Source organism: Entelurus aequoreus, linkage group LG12, assembly GCF_033978785.1.
Source record: "Entelurus aequoreus isolate RoL-2023_Sb linkage group LG12, RoL_Eaeq_v1.1, whole genome shotgun sequence".
Taxonomy (NCBI): domain Eukaryota; kingdom Metazoa; phylum Chordata; class Actinopteri; order Syngnathiformes; family Syngnathidae; genus Entelurus; species Entelurus aequoreus.
In genome coordinates, this window is record NC_084742.1 from 52,569,790 (window position 1) to 52,590,731 (window position 20,942).

The 20,942-nt window shown below is 45.1% G+C and overlaps 1 protein-coding gene across 2 annotated transcripts in view; it reads left to right on the forward strand.

Moving 5' to 3' along the window:
* Positions 1 to 20,942, forward strand: part of LOC133662331 (rho GTPase-activating protein 23-like) — a 139,694-nt gene that overhangs the window by 62,515 nt on the left and 56,237 nt on the right. For both annotated transcript variants that reach the window (XM_062066238.1, XM_062066237.1), the window contains exons 4-8: positions 908 to 938; positions 1,010 to 1,102; positions 7,032 to 7,110; positions 7,184 to 7,244; positions 15,742 to 17,002. In XM_062066238.1, the coding sequence (XP_061922222.1) occupies positions 908 to 938; positions 1,010 to 1,102; positions 7,032 to 7,110; positions 7,184 to 7,244; positions 15,742 to 17,002 (1,525 nt within the window). The remainder of the gene's footprint in view (positions 1 to 907; positions 939 to 1,009; positions 1,103 to 7,031; positions 7,111 to 7,183; positions 7,245 to 15,741; positions 17,003 to 20,942) is intronic.

Here is a 20,942-nt window from a genome sequence, read left to right on the forward strand (position 1 = left end):
ATTGCACACAATGAATTTGGCTCGACACGATTACACCTAAGGTGCAGCGTTATCGCCAGGCGAATAGGTCTGCACTAATGGCTAAAAGAAGCATAGTCAAAGTGGTGCATAAAAACACCTGAAAACAACGGCTGTTTTGGCAGTATTCCAATATATTGCTAATAGTGCACTGTGATGAGAGCATTTTTCAAGACAAAGAGGATTTATTGGCAAATATATGACATCTGGCTCATGAGCCACTTCATGTTTCCTCGAACGGTCCTCCTGGAACTGTACGCATAGCTGAGGCCGCTTGTGGAGCACAATCAAGCCAGGGGCCTTGCGCTGCCTGTGCCCACAGAGGTGGAACCGGGGCACAAGGGGAACTGGCCGACAGATGGGGACAGTGCCAGTCCACTCTGAGCTGAGTCATGCCAGCCGTGTGCATCTGGAAACTATTCACATTGTTAACTTTTTCTACATTTTATGTTACAGCCTTATTTCGAAATGGAATACATCCATTTTTGTACATAAGTACCATATTCACAGCCTTTGCCATGAGGTTCAAAAGTGAGCTCAGGTTGATCCTGTTTTAACTGGTCATCCTTGAGATGTTCCTACAGTGTCATTTTTTTTCTTCCTTGGCTTCAGTCTGGACCCCCTCTCCAAGGGCCCAGGCTCAAACTGATTTTTTTTCTCTCAACCCCCCTACCTTCCTCCTCCCCAGCGTTTACCAGTCTGCCGGAAGTTGGCAGACCCGTCAGCGATCCTGTTCTGTCTCCCTGTAATGTTGTCTGATCTTGAATGGGATTGTGCTGAAAATCTTAATTCCCCTCGGAGATTATTAAAGTATTTCTGATTTGGATTTGGATATTGCCATAAATTAGCCAACATGAACCTCCTCTGACCTATACTGTTTCTCCCACAGGATGAAGTCAATGGAAATGCAGGGAAAAAATGTAAGTGTGAACAGATTAGTAAAGATGTCATGCAGTAGACTATTTTAATCACACATATGTGTTTGATGCAGGTGGTCAGCAGTTTTGTTTGGAACCAATGGACACCGTTTTTGTAAAGAGTGTAAAAGAAAATGGACCTGCTTGCCGAGCTGGGCTGTGCACAGGTAAGAAAAATATGTTACCAATGATTTTTTTTTAATGTTCTATGTCAGACAATAAGTTAAGCAAGGAGTTAAAACAACACGTTTTAGCCTGACAAACCACCAACAATCATCTACGTCTTCAACAAATCCTGTGAGATTTGAAGTCTATGAACAAACCTCAAAAGATGGAAAGTGATACAAATGGTACAACAACCATAGAACTGGAAATTAATCATGATGACATGGGACAGAATGTGGATGTTCACTACTACAGTAATTCAATATTTTAATTGATATGTATTATTGATATGCATTAAATATTAGTTGATGCAGAAGTATTATAATTACTGGATTGCAAACACCAAATGTTAGCAGCTATGTTTATGGCAAAAAATGTAAATCACAATTGATTGGGGAGATTTTGACAAGATTCAAGATGCTTTATTATTGTCCATTCTTTAACATGTACAAGACACATAAGAACTGAAATTTCATTTTCGGCACAGTCCCACTAAGAGCAGACATAGGTTACAGGGAGGCAAGAACAGGACCGCCAACGGATCAGCCACTTATGGCGCTCCTTAAAAAAGGTGGGGAAAAGGTGATATTGGGAAAGGGGGGAAGAGTAAAAAATATCAGTCTAAGGCTGGACCCTCGGGAGGGGATCCAGGCTGAGTCCAAGGGAAAAAACCTAATTTAGCATAGGACACATAAACATGTTACATATAATCACAACAACTCGCAACGGGGGGGGGGGGGGGGGGGGGGGGGGGGGTTTGGGGCCATGGAAGCCGGCCTGCTGCTATAAAGCGCTACTAGCGGTCCATAACCCCGAAGAGGAATTAAGCAGTGGTGGTGGTGAGGGGCGTTGGATGTGGATGGGGAGTGTGTTTGTATATATGCCCATTGTTCTTTGGGTGAAGTGTAAATGTTCATAAGCCCAGAGTCGTTCTGCATGCAATGCAAGCAAAGTTCGATTCCCAGGTGTCGTTGAGGAGGGGAGGAGGGAGGGAGGTCAAAAAGCGTCCATCTTTGAAATTCCTCAGGGGATGATTACAGAACAGCCTGTTCTTGTCTCAAGGCCATTCGGGGGAGTCAAATCGTAGATAAGGATTTTTGTTTTGTCTCGAACAGGCATTAACAATGACCTGTCTGTTGTATTCGTCCATGCTGGCTCTCATATCCAAACCTTCCTTTATAGCAAGCTTTTCCATGATGTGATCCATTTTGCGATTCAGTTTAGAAATCGCCACAGACTGTGTTCCTACAGCCCGGCCCAATTCGTCCATTGCAACAAACATCCTTTGGGCTTCTTGAGTGGCTGCCATCGTCTTACGAATTTTACGATACACCAGAGCAATGCCCAGCCCAATCAGCAGGTGCCCCACGATCATGGTTCCAAATAGGTAGATGTCTTCCACGTCTTTGATGGAAAGGACTGAGAGGCACATGATTCTCCATTTGTTGTCCCAGGAATCTCTCACGTACCCCGCAGCAATGGTTCCATCAGGGCAGCCAGGCTCCCCAGAGCCTCTTTTCCTCGTCGAAAAGATTGTGTCAATAGAGTCGAGAGTCCAGCTAATCAATTCCATGTCTGATGATTAGATTTGGAGGACAGCGCAAAGAAAGAGGCTTCCAAAAAAAAAAAAAGTTTAGACAAGACAAGACAAAAAAGAGAGAGCAAGCAGGAAAAGACGGGAGGAGGTGAGCCGCATGGTTATGAATAATAGCACATTGATATAATAAAAACTATAATAGTTAATAACATAACACTTACAATAATTACGCAAACAATTGCAGCACAAATGTAGCACAGGCGAGTGTGTGTCACTTACTTCCTGCTCCGGTGAGGTCGTCCACGGCTCTATCGTGCCTCCCTGCTTGGATGACCTCATCAGCGATGTTGCTACCAGTACTCCCTTCTGCTCTGGTGAGTTTGTCCACGATGCCGCCACTCTTCTGTCCTGTCTTGGCACCGCCGCCTGTCTCTCTCCCGGTGGTGTTGACGCCTGTCTCTCTCACAATGGGCTCGTTGCCTGTCTCTCTCACAATGGGGTCGTCGCCTTAGCTTCCTCGCCTTCTGCAGAAACGCCCATCTGGCGCTAGCCTTCCTCCTCCTCGTTGGCCGCAACAGTGGCCAGTTCATGGACGTCCTCTGCTCCACGTCCGGGTCCTGGGCACTGCTGCTGGAGCGTTCATCCTGCGCTTCTCGTGCTCCCCTTCACCAGCTACAGCGGTGTTCCACCTGCTGCCGACACTTGGCTCTTCCTCGCTGGCTGCGGGGACACATGGCCTTGACTGTTGGCCGGCCTTTTGACGCAGGGTGCAGTTTGGCGCCCGTGAGCCATTTCCTCCTCCACCCTCAGTTGGTTTTCGATATTAGAAGGTAGTCCAAAGTCCAAAGTGGGAAACTGGTTTTCAATCCAGTGTATTGGGATTTTTTCTAATACATTAGTCAAACAAAATTGTCTTTCTTAGATTTATTTAAGAAGCTAAAGCATCTCAAAAAGTCACAGTTTACATTCGTAGCATGTATGGAAAGTAAGTAGGGAAAAAGACGCTGAGTGAGAGAAGTCATTCTTTATACTGAATAGAGTTCAGGAGGGGTTGAGTAAGCTCAGTTCGGAGGGGGGGAGAGCAGGTTTCAGCTACAGTGAAAGGACACCTTGGTTGAAGGCACCTGGCTGCTCAGGGAGTCGATAGTTGCTAGGGAGTAGAGAGAAGGAGGAATAGATACAGTTCACAGGGACCTGGCCAGAATGTGCTTTGATTAACAGAATGGGGTTTTCTCAGCAACATAGACTGAGACTGAGCAAATAAGAAAAATAAAAGTTCCTACACTCAGGATGAATAAACCGCAGCAAGAACAGTACAATTGTAAAACATACAATGGTATATACATGTTATACGATGGCATATACATGTTTTCCAACACATTTCCTCCCTTTGGTTCCAAAGGAATCACTAAAAACAAGAATGAAAAAGTTTACGAGTCACGTCCTTCAGTAGCACCAGTGTACAACAGCAGCGGGAAGTGAAGGTTGGAACGAGAGTACAGTTCGTGTTTGGGTGGCTGAGCTCATTGGCGACGACGCCAGCCGGTGCGACCCCTCAAAGCCACGATGTCTCGTCTACTTCTGGCTCTGTAACATGGTTCTTTGTGTGTGGTGCAAAAAGGGCTCGCTCTTCTATGGTCTAGGAGGCGAGGTTACTAGCACTTCACTCCTTGCACGTGTATGAGCGCTCTGTGTAACAGTGTTCTTTTCCTGTGCTTGTCTCCGGGCCTGTGCAGCCGTCTTCCTTACACTGGGTGCCGTTGGATGAATCCTTGCACTTGACACGCAGAACTGCCGTCAGCTGTGGGACTCATTTGTAGTGAGTGGCGTGGACACACGTAGCACGTTCTGCGACCTTGACTGCAGTGTGCGTCATCAGTTGAACCTGGAATGGCCCCAGCCAGCGTCCGAGCTTGAACGTTTTTGGGTTTGGATATTATGGTTCTTGGAAGTGCTTCTCGAACAGTCTTCTTTTCTACTGTTGTTGACTCTGCGGGTAACCCCTTTTCTTTGGGAGTCAGGACTTTGGCTGGCGAATGGATCCATCTTGTTGAGCTGTAGGGGCATAGTAAGAGAAACAAGGGTACATGTTCCTACCGAATTTGGCTCGAGACGCTAGCAGTAATGGCTTGTTTGGAAATGTTTAAAGCCTAACCTGTCTGAAATTGACAGGCTAAGATTTTCATCCTCGAGTGATTTGAACAATTTTACTGTTTAAAAACAAAGTTTGAACTCACTACTAGTGCAATTATCCTTGGGGTGATTAGTCCAGTAGTCTCACTGCATCCCACGCGGCAAAAGGGCTTAACATACCCCCTCGTTAATTCAAATTATTGGGGGATGTCCCTGTCACGTTCACTTTGTACAACACAAGATTAACAATCTCACACTTCACATCCTCATCACATCCATCGTCTTTTTGTACCTCATTTAATGAGTCACTTACAATTTTTCAAAGGTGCTTTCTGATTTCTCTTAGATATCTCTCAGTAGGTGCCTCTGCCATTAAACACCAAGAGTTGTGGCACCAGTTGTTTTGTTTTGCAGGTGTTAGCCAAACTTTTAGGCTGTAATTAGTGGACTGTGCTACCTGGAAATGGGCCTCACCAGCAAGGTTAGTTGGAGTTGTGGCAGTGTTGATTCCTCGAGACTGTAGGTGGCACTAGTTCTTTGGGGGTCTTGGAGTGGACAGTCTTGTAACTGTGGTGTTAGAACAACTTATGGCTGATATTAGCATACAAGTATATTTTTTGGGTTGCTTAAGTCAGAAGTCGGGGTTGTTGTGAACTGGAGTCATAGTCAGGCCCCACACAGGGACCCCAATCTTTGAGTCGTTGATGATCACAATTAGCAGCGGGAGACAGTGTCCAGATCAGGATGCGGTGGAAACGCCTCCTCGGTATGACGTGTGCTTCCCATGCACCGTCATCGTCCCAGACGGGTTGTTCTTCAACCTTTCTTCTGAGTCAATTGCCTTGAATTCAGATTTCTTCCCACAGGAAAACCCAGTACAACCCATTCTTCAACACATTTGAGACAGTCATCCCCATATTGGTGTAGACCATAGAACTTCATCCTGAGTTTTGTTAACGTTTGATCCCATCGTTGCGTCAGTCACGTCAAGTCAACTTATGTACTGCAATTTTCGGTAAGCGAGCCCTTCAACTTACATACTGAAATTTTTGGTAAGGAGAACAACTTTTGACTATTATTTTAGCAGGCCATTTACGTACAATTTTTTCAGTGAACTTTTCTTTAAGTGGAAGACGTCTGTCCCACCCCGATGAAATCCCTGGACCTCTACAAAAGGTAGCCAACCCCAAGAAAAACCTCTACAAAGGGTATATAACCCCAAGAAAACCTCTACAAAGGGTGTTTAACCCTGTTAAAAAAACTCTCAAAGGGTATATAACCCAGAGAAAAACAAAACTCAGGACTTGTTCAAAGGATATCAATTAATTTTCTAATTAGACACTTCTGTCTGTAATATTCCTTTCAAATTAAAGTTTTACATTACCGAGTTTTTGGCTGGAATGCCAGGTCACGGCTGGTCCTCCCTTCAGTTCTGCGGTTTGGAGGCAGACGTCTCTCTTTTAGTCTTGATGATCAACCGTGGTCGTTTTGGGCATTTCACTTCTAACACCAAGTTGTATTGAAAATGTTTCTAATAAAAATTGTCTTTCTTTGATTTATTTAAGAAGCTCGAGCATCTCAAAAAAGCACAGTTTACATTCGTAGCAAGTATAAAAAGGCGCAGAGTGAGAGATACGTAATTCTTTATACTGAATACAGTTTGGGAGGGGTTGAGTAAGCTCAGTTCGGAGGGGAGGAGAGCAGGTTTCAGCTACAGTGAAAGGAGACCTTAGTCGAAGGCACCTGGCAGCTTGGGGAGTCGATAGTTTCTCTGGAGTAGAGAGAAGGAGGAAGAGATACAGTTCACATCGACCTGGCCGGAATGTGCTTTGATGAACAGAATGTGTTTTTCTCAGCAACATAGACTTTCGGAGTGAGACAGAGCGAATAAGAAAAAGAAAAGTTGCTACACTCGGGATGAATAAAACACAGCAAGAGCAGTACAATTGTAAAACATACAAAGGTATATAAATGTTATACGATGGCTACTCAAAATGAGTATTTTAATTTGTTTTATAACTTATATTTTTATTATATCAGTAACCCAAAATGTTCTTTATTGCATTGATCTACAATATCAGCAACATGATTGATGAAGAGTTGTGTGTGCGTGTGTGTGTGTGTGTGTGTGTGTGTGTGTGTGTGTGTGTGTGTGTGTGTGTGTGTGTGTGTGTGTGTGTGTGTGTGTGTGTGTGTGTGTGTGTGTGTGTGTGTGTGTGTGTGTGTGTGTGTGTGTGTGTGTGTGTGTGCGTCTGTGACAGGTGACAGACTGGTAAAAGTGAACGGGGAGAACATTCTAGGTAAAACCTACTCTCAGGTGATTGCATTAATTAAAAACAGGTAAGTCAGTGACAAAATATTTGATGTTGATGCTTAAACGATATTGATTCAGTCCATCCATCCATTTCTATAGTGAAACAAGGTTGGAGCTCTCTGTTATACAAAAAGATGAGGATGTACTGCAATTGGTAAGTGTGAGTATTTATCATATTCTCCTTTTCAGTTTTTATGTTTGTCATATGATTGAACTGTTCTTTAATCAGATTAGCTATTACAACTCACGAGAGTTGGACTAACAGTAGACGTTAATGTGTAAGTCACTACACAGGACAACAACCACAATTGTGGTGTCAGATGAAAGAGGGTAAACATGTAAGACATCAAAGCAAGGAAACACTAAACTTGGCATGAAAAGTCATAAACCATTTAGAAAATAAAAACATAATTATGCCTAAGCACCAAACTTAAGCAGCTACCTTATGCATGTTCACAGTGAAGTATGCTGGGAACAAGGAAGTAGAAGGGAATGGTAAAGTAGCTCCCTCCAGCCTCACTCTGGGGATGCGTTGGTGTCGTCCGGGTCTTCCTTATCCCCAAGAGCGGAACTGGCAGACCTCACTAAAAACCCAGGCCTCAAAGTTACGGCCTTGGTCACTTTGGAGCTCCGATGGTGCGTCGAACATGCAGAACATCTCATTGACCAGATGCTCGGCAATAGTGATGGCATTCCGGTATGGGACGGCGTAGATTTTGGACCACTCTGTGATATTTCAACCAAAATGTAACAGTTCCCTCGCTCGGTGACTGGAAAGAGGCCTAGGATGTGTACAGCCATCCGCTCCATGGGTGCCCCCATCTGGGAGTGTTGCAGGGGAGCATGCAAGCGCCTGAGGAGATACGACCGCCTGGTGAGTCCCTTCTGTGATTTTGCAGCGGTGCATGTCCAGTTCCACGTCTTGGTGAAATTCCGGCGAGTACAACCTGGTGCGGAGGCCCTGGACAGGTTTGGCAACGGTTTGGCCTAACTGGATAACCTGCATCCTCAGCTGCAAGATGTCACTGTCGGGTTTTTCTAGCAATGGTGGAGGAGGTGGTTGTGGATGACAAGACTGGACCATTGTGAAAGGGCTTTTGTGTCATGGTCCAGCGTGGCAATGGTAGCTCATTCTGGTCGCTGGTCGATCTCCATCCTCTCTCAAACACAGCTGATCACTGTATGGTTGATCTACTCTCATTGCAGCTGTGCCAGGTCAACTTCTTCCATGCTTTGGTCTGTCGTCAATGCGTTACAGTCGCCTGTACCATGGTTTCCTGTACTTCTCTCTGCCAACAGGTACCTCTTGGATGGCGGCTGTCATTATTGCTGTTGTCTCTCATTCCTCCAGTTGCTGGCAGTGTTGGCAGTCTTTGCAGGGATGTCGAGACAGTGTGTCAGCATTCGTGTGCGATCCTGGTTAGTGGTGGACTTGGAAGTCGTAGTCTTGCAGTGTCTTATCTTTCTGGTCATCTGCCCTTTGGGTCGTCTTATGTAATGGAGTGAAGCATGGTCTGTGCGTAGTAGGAACTTCTGGCCGTAAAGATAGAGGCAGAACTGACAGAGAGAATGCATGACGGCCAGCAGTTCTGGTTATGTGACCCAATAGTCGCGTTCGGGATGACCAAGGACGCAGCTGTAGTAGGCAACAACTTGTTCTCCTCCTCTCCTTCTTAGGAGAACACTTTACTTTTCTTAGGAGAATACTTTACATTAGTTTTGGATGATACCACAAATGTAGGTTTCGATCCGATACCAAGTAGTTACAGGATCGTACATTGGTCACATATGTGTATCTCACATTGAGTCAGAAATTGTCTTACTTTAATTCCGTCATCCATCTCTCAACCTCTGGACGAAAAAGTTGCGGACAGACGGCAGGGGTAGCCTGGGTGCGCTTGTACTGACTGCAGGCTCAACCATGAAACTGGTGCGCGGTGTGACGGTAGCCAGGAGGGTATTGAGGCGCTCTAAGTCCTTTGAGGCACAATCGCATGGCATTCATCTGCTCCTCCTGCTGGCCCAAGCGTTGACTCTCACTCTGCAGGGCTCGTCTCACGGGGTGCGTCTCTGCGAGATCCATAAATCGGCCGAGTTATACTGTTACGTTCTGATAAGGTTTGGATCTCAGAGATGTAGAGTTGTAAAAACAGTTCACTTCCCCTTTAATGTGAGATAGAAAAAGAGCATCAATAACAAAAGGCGATGGTGTCAAAAAAGGGTACACACCATGAAAAAACAAATAATACTAATAGGTTTGATTAGGATAGCTAGGCAGAACTTAGGGCATAAGAGGTCTTGAAGCTACCAAAAAAGGGTGATGTCCTGCAGGCAGCATATAAAGCATGGAGTCACTCGAAGAGAACTCGTCAACTGCCAGCTGAAAGCACTCAGCTTATAAAGGGAGCCAGCTAATCAGTGCCCAGTCTGCCCAACTTGCTTGTCAGCTGCATGCCACACTGTGGAAGAGAGAGAGAAAGGCGAGAGGTGGCACAACATCGATAGAATATGACACTTTGCATGTCTCTGTTTCATTTCGGTTTGATCATAGACCTCCACTCAGCCCTGCCTTTTGCCTTCAGCTGCCAGGTTGCAGTGTCGATCTTCAGTTCCCTCAAATTCCGTTTAACTGTGTCCTTGTACCGTAGCCTTGGCCTCCCTCGGTTTCGTTTCCCTTCCTCCAGCTGTGAGTATAGCAGATGCCGAGGGAGCCGCTCGTGGCTCATTCTCTCTACATGCCCGACCCATGTTTGGGTTAGCATGTCATCCATCGATGGCTGTCAAGCACGACTTAGGACCTCTGTGTTCGGGATTTTGTCTTTCCAGGAGATGCCTATGATGGCCCGAATGTGGCGCATCATGTTTGCGTGAAGTTTCCTGACTTGCAACCTGTAGAAGGTCCAAGTTTCAGCACCGTACAAAAGTGTAGCTAGCACAGTTGCTCTGTACACCTTGCACTTGACGCTTTTTTAACCAAAGTATATTTTTTAGTTTCACCTGTACAATGGAAATGACTGAGTAAAAATCTGGTGGGAGGAACATTTTTCCCTGACTATCTATGAACATTCACCTACCGAAGGAGCATCTACTGTGGCAAATGGTTGCAAGCTTTTGACCGCTAAAACGTATTCGTCCAGCAGTAGACATCAACTGGAGCGAGAACTGCCCGCCTAGGAGCCAGTCAGAATCTGTCTCTTGGCATCCTCGTCTAAATGAGAAGGCATTCATTTTAATTTAACAAATGATAGCGCTAACATTCAGTAGGTCTTTGTTAAGTCTTGGACTATGAGGTATAATAATAACTGGACAGGACACCAGTGTAGCAGCAGTGTGTATACTTTATACTCTGAATGTGAGTCCGGGAGATCAGTCAGGCATGAGCAATCAATCACCACAACAACAATGCAGTACTCTCAATCGAACCACGAGTACAGTACATCACATCCTCCTTTCTTAAGGAAAAAGGTTAACTTTTCAACTGCTGAACAAGAGTGCAAAAATAAACAATGTAGCATGGACTCAAACATCATTATCACGAACAGCTATGCCACACCTATTCTCTCCTTTGTCGTTTTTTTTTTTTTTTTTTTTTTTTTTTTTTTTAGCAACATAGTGGCAAAAAAATGAACTTAGGTAGAGCACAGAAACAAAATAAAAAAATACTCATGGCATGGAAAAGTCCACGTGTGCTGTGTGAAAAGGTTTTAAGAGTGCGGGGTTCCTGTCAATGTGTTTCATGCAAGTTTAACGTTTAACTGTGTGATTGCCAAGCATGTGTTTCTTCTTTGGGGTCAGAGGTTCCAGAACATGGCCCACCGGTGGAGCACAACCTTCAGCGTTGGCTCGTGTCATAGTCTCTGTACCGCGCAGGCGGAACGACAGCCCTCCCAGATCTGGTGTGGCGTGTAGCGCCGCACGTGCCGGACTGGGAGTTCTGGTTGTTCAGGGCCTCAGTGGCGGGTGTCTCGTCCTGCAGGGTCTGTGGGTCATCGTACACAGTCTCCGGCTGGTCGACGGACTCAGGATCAGCATTCTCAAGCAGACTCGGATGAATTCTCCTCAGGTGTCGTCTGTTTCTCCTGAAGATCACGCCTGCCGGTGACTCCACACAGTAAGAGCGTGGCTCTACTCTCTTGCTTAGTACAACAGCAGGTTTCCAACCCTGCCTCGTCTTCATGTGCACTGTGGTCCCAGGAGTCAGTTCAGGCAGTGGCCTGGTGCCCACATTATAGTACTTCTCTCTTTGAGTCTGCAGTTGTCGAAGTCTGTCATGAACGTCTTTAGGAGTTGAAGGTTGCAGCACAGCACTGGTGCGCGGGAGAGGGCTTCTCAGGACGCGTCCCATCAACATCTGCGCTGGGGAGACATCCAGGCCCGTCACCGGTGTGTTTCTCAATGACAACAAAGCCAGATGTGGGTCAGTCCCTGTTGCAGCTGCTTTCTTCAGTGAGCGTTTCACAGTTTTTACCATATTTTCTGCAAGCCCATTGGCTTGTGGGTATCCAGGGCTAGAATGTGTCAGCTTGATGCCCCATTCTGCAGCAAACTTCTGCATCTCACAGCTTGCAAAAGGAACATGATCACTCACCAACTCTTTGGGAATCCCATGTCTGGAGAAGACCGACTTCATCTTTTGTATGACCGAGTGGGCTGTCTTATCTGGTAGGTTTAGCACTTCTGGGTACTTTGTCAAGTAGTCTACAATCAGGAGATATGACTGTCCATGCAGCTCAAATATGTCAGTCCCCAGTTTCAACCATGGCAGTTCAGGTATCTCGTGTGACTGGAGAGGTTCCCTTTGGTTCTGTGGCTGCAGTTGCTGACATGTGGCACACATTTCCACTTTCTTCTCTATGTCCTGTGCCATTCCTGGCCAGTACAGGACCTTCCTGGCATGGGCTTTCATTCGCTGAACACCTTGGTGTGCAAGGTGCAATCTATCCATGATGACGGCTCTCATGCTCTGGGGAATGACTATCTTATCAGCCGCCATTACTACACCATCTTTGACACTCACTGTGTGACGGATAGGCCAGTATTGGTGTAACATGCCGTCACAGCGTTGTCTCCTCCCTGGCCAGCCTGTCTGGTGTGCTTGTATCACTGCCTGCAACACCTTGTCTGCTGCAGTTGCTCCCTGGAGTTGCTTGAGCATGTTTTCACTCAAGGCATCTGTGGCCTCCATGGCATACACAACCTTCTCCTCGAACAGGTTCTCCGTGAGGTCATCGACTCGTCCTGTCACCACAGCGCGAGAGAGTGTGTCCGCGACATGCATGTCAGTTCCTGGAGTGTATGCAATTTCTAGATCATAGCACTGCAGCTGGAGAAGCATCCGCTGTAGCCTTGCTGGGGCTTTGCCCAGATGTTTCTTGAAGATCACCTCAAGAGGTTTGTGATCCGACTGCACAGTCACTGTTTTCCCATATATGTACTGGTGGAAGCGCTTGGCTGCAAACACAATGGCCAACAGCTCCTTCTCAATTTGAGCATAGTTCTGCTCTGTGTCTGTCAATGCTCGGGAGGCATAGCTCAGCGGGAAGCCTTCCTGTAGAAGACACGCCCCCAGTCCATCTTTAGACGCATCTGCCTGGATTGTCAAGGGTTTGTGCTGGTCATAAAACTTGAGACTTGGGGCACGAATCAGAGCAGCCTTCAGGCTTTCCAGAGCTGCATTGTGTTCATGAGCCCACTGCCATACTGCGTCTTTTCTCAGCAGCTGTCTCAGAGGGGCCGTCACTGTAGCCTCCCCTGGAATGTACTGGGCCAAGTACCGTGTCATTCCTAACAGTCTCTGTACACCTTTCTTGTCTTCTGGTGCTGGCATGTTGGCAATGGCGGTCACCTTGGTATCATCTGGTTTAACGCCCTCTGGCGTGATGATGTGGCCCATGTATCTCACTGTGTTGATTTTGAATTGGATCTTGTCCTTGTTGAATTTGACATTGGCAGCTTGTGCCCTCTCCATGACTTGCTGGAGGATGTTCGCGTGCTCTTGTTCTGATGATGCAGCAATTATCATGTCATCTGCTATGACATGTACACCCTCAATGTCGCCGAAGGTCTCACAGTTCTTCTGCTGAAACACTTCACTGGCTGACTTGATGCCAAATGGCAGTCTCTTGAAGCGGTACCGGCCCCATGGTGTGTTGAATGTACACAGCATAGACGATGGCTCATCCAGCTTCACCTGCCAATATCCATCCTTCTCATCCAGAATGGTGAAGATGGATTTCCCTGCTAGTTTGCAGCAGACATCTTGTGGAGTAGGAATGGAGTAATGCTGCCTCTTAATGGCCTTGTTTAGGTCTTGAGGGTCCAAGCACACCCTAAGTGAGCCATTTTTCTTTTCTGTGATCATCAAACTGCTCACCCATTCTGTTGGGTCATTCACAGGGGCTATTACATCTGTGTCCACTAGATGTCGCAGCGTGACCTTCAGTCTGTCCATGATAGCCAAAGGAATCTTTCTGCACCCATGTACTACAGGTGTCACAGCAGGGTCAGTGTGTATGTGATGTACACCAGGGAACTCACCCAGCCCGGTGAAAACTGAAGGATACATCTCCTGCAGCTCCTCTTTTGTAGACGGAGTCCTCTTTAGCTTCTCTGTCGTGGCTGGGCATCTCTCATGAAGTGCATCAATCCGTTTCACCAGTCGCAGTTCCTCACTTGCCTCTCTGCCCATGATTGGCACAGCTGACTGGTTGATCACGAAGAAGTCAAGCTTGGCTCTAGCTTTAGCAGTTTCACACATCAGTGACACAGTCCCTTCAGGTCTGAGGCGGTTCCCCCCATAAGCTACCAGCACTGTTCTTGTGGGCTGTAGCTTTATACGGCCTGGAAATGTCTCTACAATGGACATAGGCAGCACATTCCCATCTGCTCCCGTGTCAATCTTGAATTTGACCGGGACATTCATAACACTAGCCATAGTGTACCATGCAGTGTCTTTGCTTTTAGTGACTGCATTCACATCCACACATGACACAGTACCTATAAACAGTGAATTGACATCCACTTCTTCATCCAGCTCAGTCTCCAGGTCATGGACACCACGTCTTGTTGTTGTGCCTGTGCTATGTGTCAGGGTGCCCGTCCTGTCAGTGGGTGCAGAGCACATCCTGGCAAAATGGTTTTGCTTATTGCATTTGTGGCATACAGAACCGTAAGCAGGACACTGGCGAGGTTCATGTGTCCTCCCACACTTGTTGCATTGTGCACTCCACTCTCTGTTTTTATTTTCTGTCCTTCTGTCCTTGTAGAACTTCCTTTTCTCTGTGTGAGCTGTAGCTCTATTCATGGCTTGGATGTGTGACTCACCAGTGGCTTGTGTAGGTTGCATAGCTTGCATCTGGCTCCTTGCTGCTTCGGATGCTCTGCACAGATCTACTGCTTTCCCCAGGGTTAAGTCTTTTTCCCTCAGCAGCCTTTCCTTCAAAGATGCATTGTTCAGGCTGAACACCAGCTTATCCCTGATCATTTCGGTCTCACTTGCTCCAAACTCACAGTTCTTACTTTTCTGGCGCAGTTCTGTTACAAACTTGTCAACTGAGATCCCATCAGCCATATTATGAGACCAGAACTGGTAGCGCTCAAAGACAACATTTTTCTGTGGGCTGCAATATGTCTCAAAAGCCTTGAGGATAGCATCCATTTTCTTATCATCACCATCAGCAAAAGTGAATGTGTTGAATACCTCCAATGCATCTTCTCCAACAGTGTGCAACAGTATGGCCACTTTAATTTTTTCATCCTTCTCAATGGCTCCAGAGGCTGTCATATACAGTTGAAAACGTTGCTCCCACCTGCGCCAATTCTCAGCCAGGTTCCCAGAAAGAAGCAGAGATGACGGTGGTTTGAGCTGTTCCATCTCCGGGATGCTAATGCTAGCTGCGGGGCTTGCTAGCACATCAAACAGGTCCTCTTCACTCGCTCTGCAAATCCGTTAAAGTCTCCGTGAGATCAGCTTGCCTCAAGTGAAGAGTCAGCCACTTCTGAGACCATGTTAAGTCTTGGACTATGAGGTATAATAATAACTGGACAGGACACCAGTGTAGCAGCAGTGTGTATACGTTATACTCTGAATGTGAGTCCGGGAGATCAGTCAGGCATGAGCAATCAATCACCACAACAACAATGCAGTACTCTCAATCGAACCACGAGTACAGTACATCACAGTCTTTGTTAATACCTGTTGCATTTACGCCAAATGACTTCTGCTGGGATACGATTGGAGCGGTTCAAAAACATGACATTCATTTACAGTTAGTGCATGCTGATATGTCCTCCTTGATGAAATAGCAGCATTGCAATTATTGCATTGCAATCTTTTCTTGTAAAAATACTATGGAGCGTTTGTTCCGCCATGGGTGCCATGTCTGACGTTACTAAGCATGTTGCATAATGACGTCATTACAGCTCGAAGGAATCGTTAAGAAAATGTTTTTGTTTTTTTTAAATGGCAAGCGATTCCAAGAAATTGATACACTACTCACATGTTATTCAAAAAAATCCTAGGGAGTTTGTGTGTTTGTTCAGATACAACAGAGATTAAGGGGAACATTGCTTGTGTCACATCTCTAATTATATTGTTCTTTTTCCAGCCCTCTCAATTCCCCTTGATAATATCATGCCTTTACTCCATCTGTCCTCAGGTGCACTCCCAGGATGCGTACTTGAAAGGAAATGAGTCATATTCAGACGAGGCCAAGGACCTTCCGGAACCCCTTTTTCACTATTGTTTTTCTACAAATCCCAAGTCCAATCCTTCACAGCCAAGACACAAGCTCAGTAGTCCACTGGACAACTGTGAGTACAGACCTGGTCCAACTACTTCACCAATGGACAAGCACCTTTCTATTGCGTCTCCTGAGGATGCCTGCAGCAACGTTTTCACGTCAGCGAGGCCCCTTGGCCATGCTTCTTTAGCCATCAGTGCACTAGACTTTCACATTGCCAACCACTATGCTGCAATCACATCAGCAACTTTTCCCCCACCACGGAAGAGCAGCCTGCCAGCCCCTGGTGACGTTCATACTGATTCTTTCTGCCACCAAGGTCTTTCAGAATTCCAGGCTGAGGTGTATGAGCACCTGTCACCCCGCAAGTGGAGTACATACCAGGATTGTTTAGCAGAACAGGATTTGGGCGCCAGACCTCCATCTGCCTCTGCACAAAGAAATCTGAGAGAGAGCCTGTTGTGTCATCATCAAGCTGATGCAGTTTCCAATCGTTCCTATTGGCTGGGAGACTGGGGGGATTTAAGACCAGGAAGGACATCATGCTCAGAGAGTTTGCTGTCAGCTTATGCAGAGTATGAGCATAACTATGGCCGTTCTATAGAAACCTTAGCAAAAGCCTCTGCAGTTATAACATCATCCCCAGATCACTCTTTAGAAAGTTCTCATGTAACAAGAATCTGCGAACGACTTGAGCACCAAAGTCCAGAAACCTTTCTGTCCTGCACAGTATCTCCTTGTGGTAAGCGAGCTGGTCAGCAGGAAGCTGAACCCCAAACAAGGGGAATAAGGAATGAGGTAGTGGTCCACAAAAATGGCCGTCTCCTCCAGCCAGTCCTGGCTCTAAGAGAGCCCTACAACATGGACCCGCACTCAAGCCTCAGCCCCGAAACTAGAAGCAATGCGTCTGCGAATAAAGTGGTGATGCGACCCAAGTCCACTCCCAACCGACCTGTATCAGAGGGCAGAGCTCAAACGGGTCATGACAGGCATGTAATCTCCATGATCAGTCTAAATCAAGATGTCCTGAAGAATGATAAAAACCCTGCTACAACTTTAAATCCAAGGTCACTTGAGTCCCCCTCTCCTGTATATGTTGGTCCGTGTGCCAGTCGCAGGGCTAAAGGAAGCCTGGCCCAGCAGGCATATGACTCCCTGTCGTCCATTCCCTTCCTAGGTTTGTGTTTTTTCATTATATTTTAGTCTCTTTACCTCAACAATTTGCTAGCCATATAATGAGTACTTGATACAAAAAACACATCTGTTTCATACAATCGTGAGGAGGAAAGAACTTCAGACATGAAAAGATTTAGGCGCAGCATACCACACTGGTACCTTGACTTACGTGTGTCCCACTTAGTTATTTTATGATACAAGCTCTCTATCGGCTCATTGTTAGACTTGTTAGCAAAGGTTAACGTTACAAAACTCTCCACAACGAGTTGACATAGCAAATGTCACAGTGAACCCCGTAAGATCTGACCTAAGCAACGGGTGTCCCTAATACAGTAGCTGGAAAGACTTGAAAAGATTAAGCGAGAATAACTTTTTTTTTCTGACCGTAGGAACGAAGAAAGTGAGCATGAAGGACAGTCTTAAGAAAAAAAAAAATCTGGATACTATTAATTGAAGTAAAGAAAAACATCGTCAAAAGAATACGACCAAGGTGTGTGTGTAGCCAACTTGGTTAAGCAGTACGAGAAATAAAAACCGCCACTTTTTCCCTACACTTTCAACTCTGTGGACCATAAGACGCTGACGGCAGTAATAAAAATATATATGTAGACGTCGCATACTTGCGGTCCCGCTGATACATACGCCAGATGCCAGTTGTGCAGAGTTGACGAAGGTTTTAAAGGCCTACTGAAATGAGATTTTCTTATTTAAACGGGGATAGCAGATCCAATCTATGTGTCATACTTGATCATTTCGCGATATTGCCATATTTTTGCTGAAAGGATTTAGTAGAGAACATTGACGATAAAGTTCGCAACTTTTGGTCGCTGATAAAAAAAAAAACCTTGCCTGTACCGGAAGTAGCGTGACGTCACAGGTTGTGGAGCTCCTCACATCTGCACATTGTTTACAATCATGGCCACAAGCAGCGAGAGCGATTCGGACCGAGAAAGCGACGATTTCCCCATTAATTTGAGCGAGGATGAAAGATTTGTGGATGAGGAAAGTGACAGTGAAGGATTAGTGGGTAGTGGAAGCGATTCAGATAGGGAAGATGCTGTGAGAGTCGGGTGGGACCTGATATTCAGCTGGGAATGACTAAAACAGTAAATAAACACAAGACATATATATACTCTATTAGCCACAACACAACCAGGCTTATATTTAATATGCCACAAATTAATCCCACATAACAAACACCTCCCCCCTCCCGTCCATATAACCCGCCAATACAACTCAAACACCCGCACAACACACTCAATCCCACAGCCTAAAGTACCGTTCACCACCCCAAAGTTCATACAGCACATATATTTCCCCAAAGTTATGTACGTGACATGCACATAGCGGCTCGCACGTACAGACAAGCGATCAAATGTTTGTAAGCCGCAGCTGCGTACTTACGGTAGCGCGTATCCAACTCAAAGTCCTCCTGGTAAGAGTCTCTGTTGTCCCATCTCCACAAGCATGCGTATCCAACTCAAAGTCCTCCTGGTAAGAGTCTATGTTGTCCCAGTTCTCCACAGGCCAATGGTAAAGCTTGACTGTCATCTTTCGGGAATGTAAACAATGAAACACCGGCTACGACGTAGCCGCTACGTGTTTGTGTTGCTGCAGCCGGCCGCTAATACACCGCTTCCCACCTACAGCTTTCTTTTTTTCTATCTCCATTGTTCATTAAACAAATTACAAAAGATTCACCAACACAGATGTCCAGAAGACTGTGGAATTTTGCGATGAAAACAGACGACTGAATAGCTGGCCACAATGCTGTCCCAAAATGTCCGCTACAATCCGTGACGTCACGCGCAAACGTCATCATACCGAGACGTTTTCAGCAGGATATTTCGCGGGAAATTTAAAATTGCACTTTACTAATCTAACCCGGCCGTATTGGCATGTGTTGCAATGTTAAGATTTCATCATTGATATATAAACTATCAGACTGCGTGGTCGGTAGTAGTGGGTTTCAGTAGGCCTTTAATGATTGTTTTTTCAAGCTCTTCAGATATCATCGTTTTTCCAGACTTTGCAGTCTCTCCACTACTCCTCCTCCTCTTCCTCCTGCACCCGGCCGCTCACTGTTAAAGACAACAGATGATTAGATTAACACGTACCACCTGTGAAATCTAATCACCTGCCAGCTGTGTCTCGCCGTCAGCACATGCCCCGCCCCTACCCGATGGTGCTCGTCCTCAGCACCATGGACAGCGGCGGTGACCTTTGCTCCTGCAAGCGCACTGGCCACATCTCCCTCCACAATATATTTTTAAAAACAGGCAAAATTATTGTTTGTGCTATGGCACTATCTTTTGAACGAGTTCCTTCCATTTATCGATAGTGGGGTTTTTTTTCTCGACTGTAGTGCTGTTCAGTCTTCTAGCCGTCAATTGTGTTCCATTCGTATGGATTCTTCATTCATCACTCCAAGCAACATTTGTAAGTTTTACAGTATGACTAAAACTGTTCATAATTACTAAACCGTCCCATGTGTGATGTCTGTAAGAAGGTATTCATGCATATTTGTACGTGCTGTCGTAATGTAATGTTAACGTTGTTAGCATTAGCTAGTAACATTTACATAAACAATCGTATTAGTATTTATCTGAGGCGAATAGTCTGGTGCGGTTGATGTTTGGATAAACCATATTTTCTTCTAAAATGTAGTGGCTGCGGGTTATATCCCGGTGCTCTCTATAGTCCGAAATACATGGTAGTTATTTGTAGGACATTCTGTTGTATTGTTTCTGGTACAATATTTGCTATTGCTATTTGCCGAAGTTTGTTCTTCTTATTCAAAATCATTTTCAATGTTAAAATTCTATTGTTTGTTCGTCGCCCAGCACCGATAAATTTAATTTATGTAACGCCTGTTCTGATATACCAGACCTGGGCCAATTAATGCATGCGGCCCGTTTAGCTTTTCAATCTGGCCCGCCGGACATTTCCAAATATTTTTTTTAGATCTTTAAGATGGAAAGTGTAGCTGCCATTATGATGTGCAGTGATGTTTTCAAATGACCGTAAGTCTTGAACTATACAAAGTATTTCAATGTTTGGAATCTGCGCTTTAGCATGATATACTAGTTACTATGGTAATCTAATTAGTAGGGATGTCCGATAATGGTTTTTTGCCGATATCCGATATTCCGATATTGTCCAATTCTTTAATTACCGATACCGATATCAACCGATACCGATATATACAGTCGTGGAATTAACACATTATTATGCCTAATTTGGACAACCAGGTATGGTGAAGATAAGGTCCTTTTAAAAAAAAAAAAATAAGATAAATAATTTAAAAACATTTTCTTTAATAAAAAAGAAAGTAAAACAATATAAAAACAGTTACATAGAAACTAGTAATTAATGAAAATTAGTACAATTAACTGTTAAAGGTTAGTACTATTAGTGGACCAGCAGCACGCACAATCATGTGTGCTTACGGACTGTATCCCTTGCAGACTGTATTGATATATATTGATATATAATGTAGGAACCAGAATATTAATAACAGAAAGAAACAACCCTTTTGTGTGAATGAGTGTAAATGTGGGAGTGAGGTTTTTTGGGTTGGTGCAGTAATTGTAAGTGTATCTTGTGTTTTTTATGTTGATTTAATAAAAAATAAAAATAAAATAAATAAAATAAAAACCATACCGATAATTAAAAAAACCATACCGATAATTTCTGATATTACATTTTAAAGCATTTATCGGCCAATAATATCGGTAGGCCGATATTATCGGACATCTCTACTAATTAGTTACTATGGTAATCGAATTAGTTACTTTGATAACCTAAGTCACAGCAGCTCAGATGAGGCACCAAGCAGTGTGGGTGGGGAGCGTTTCCACAGAGTGTTTCCGGAGCGGGAGGAGATTCTTACAACAAAGTTCTAAAGCTTAGTGATGTATCAGATCGTAGGTGGGTTTATT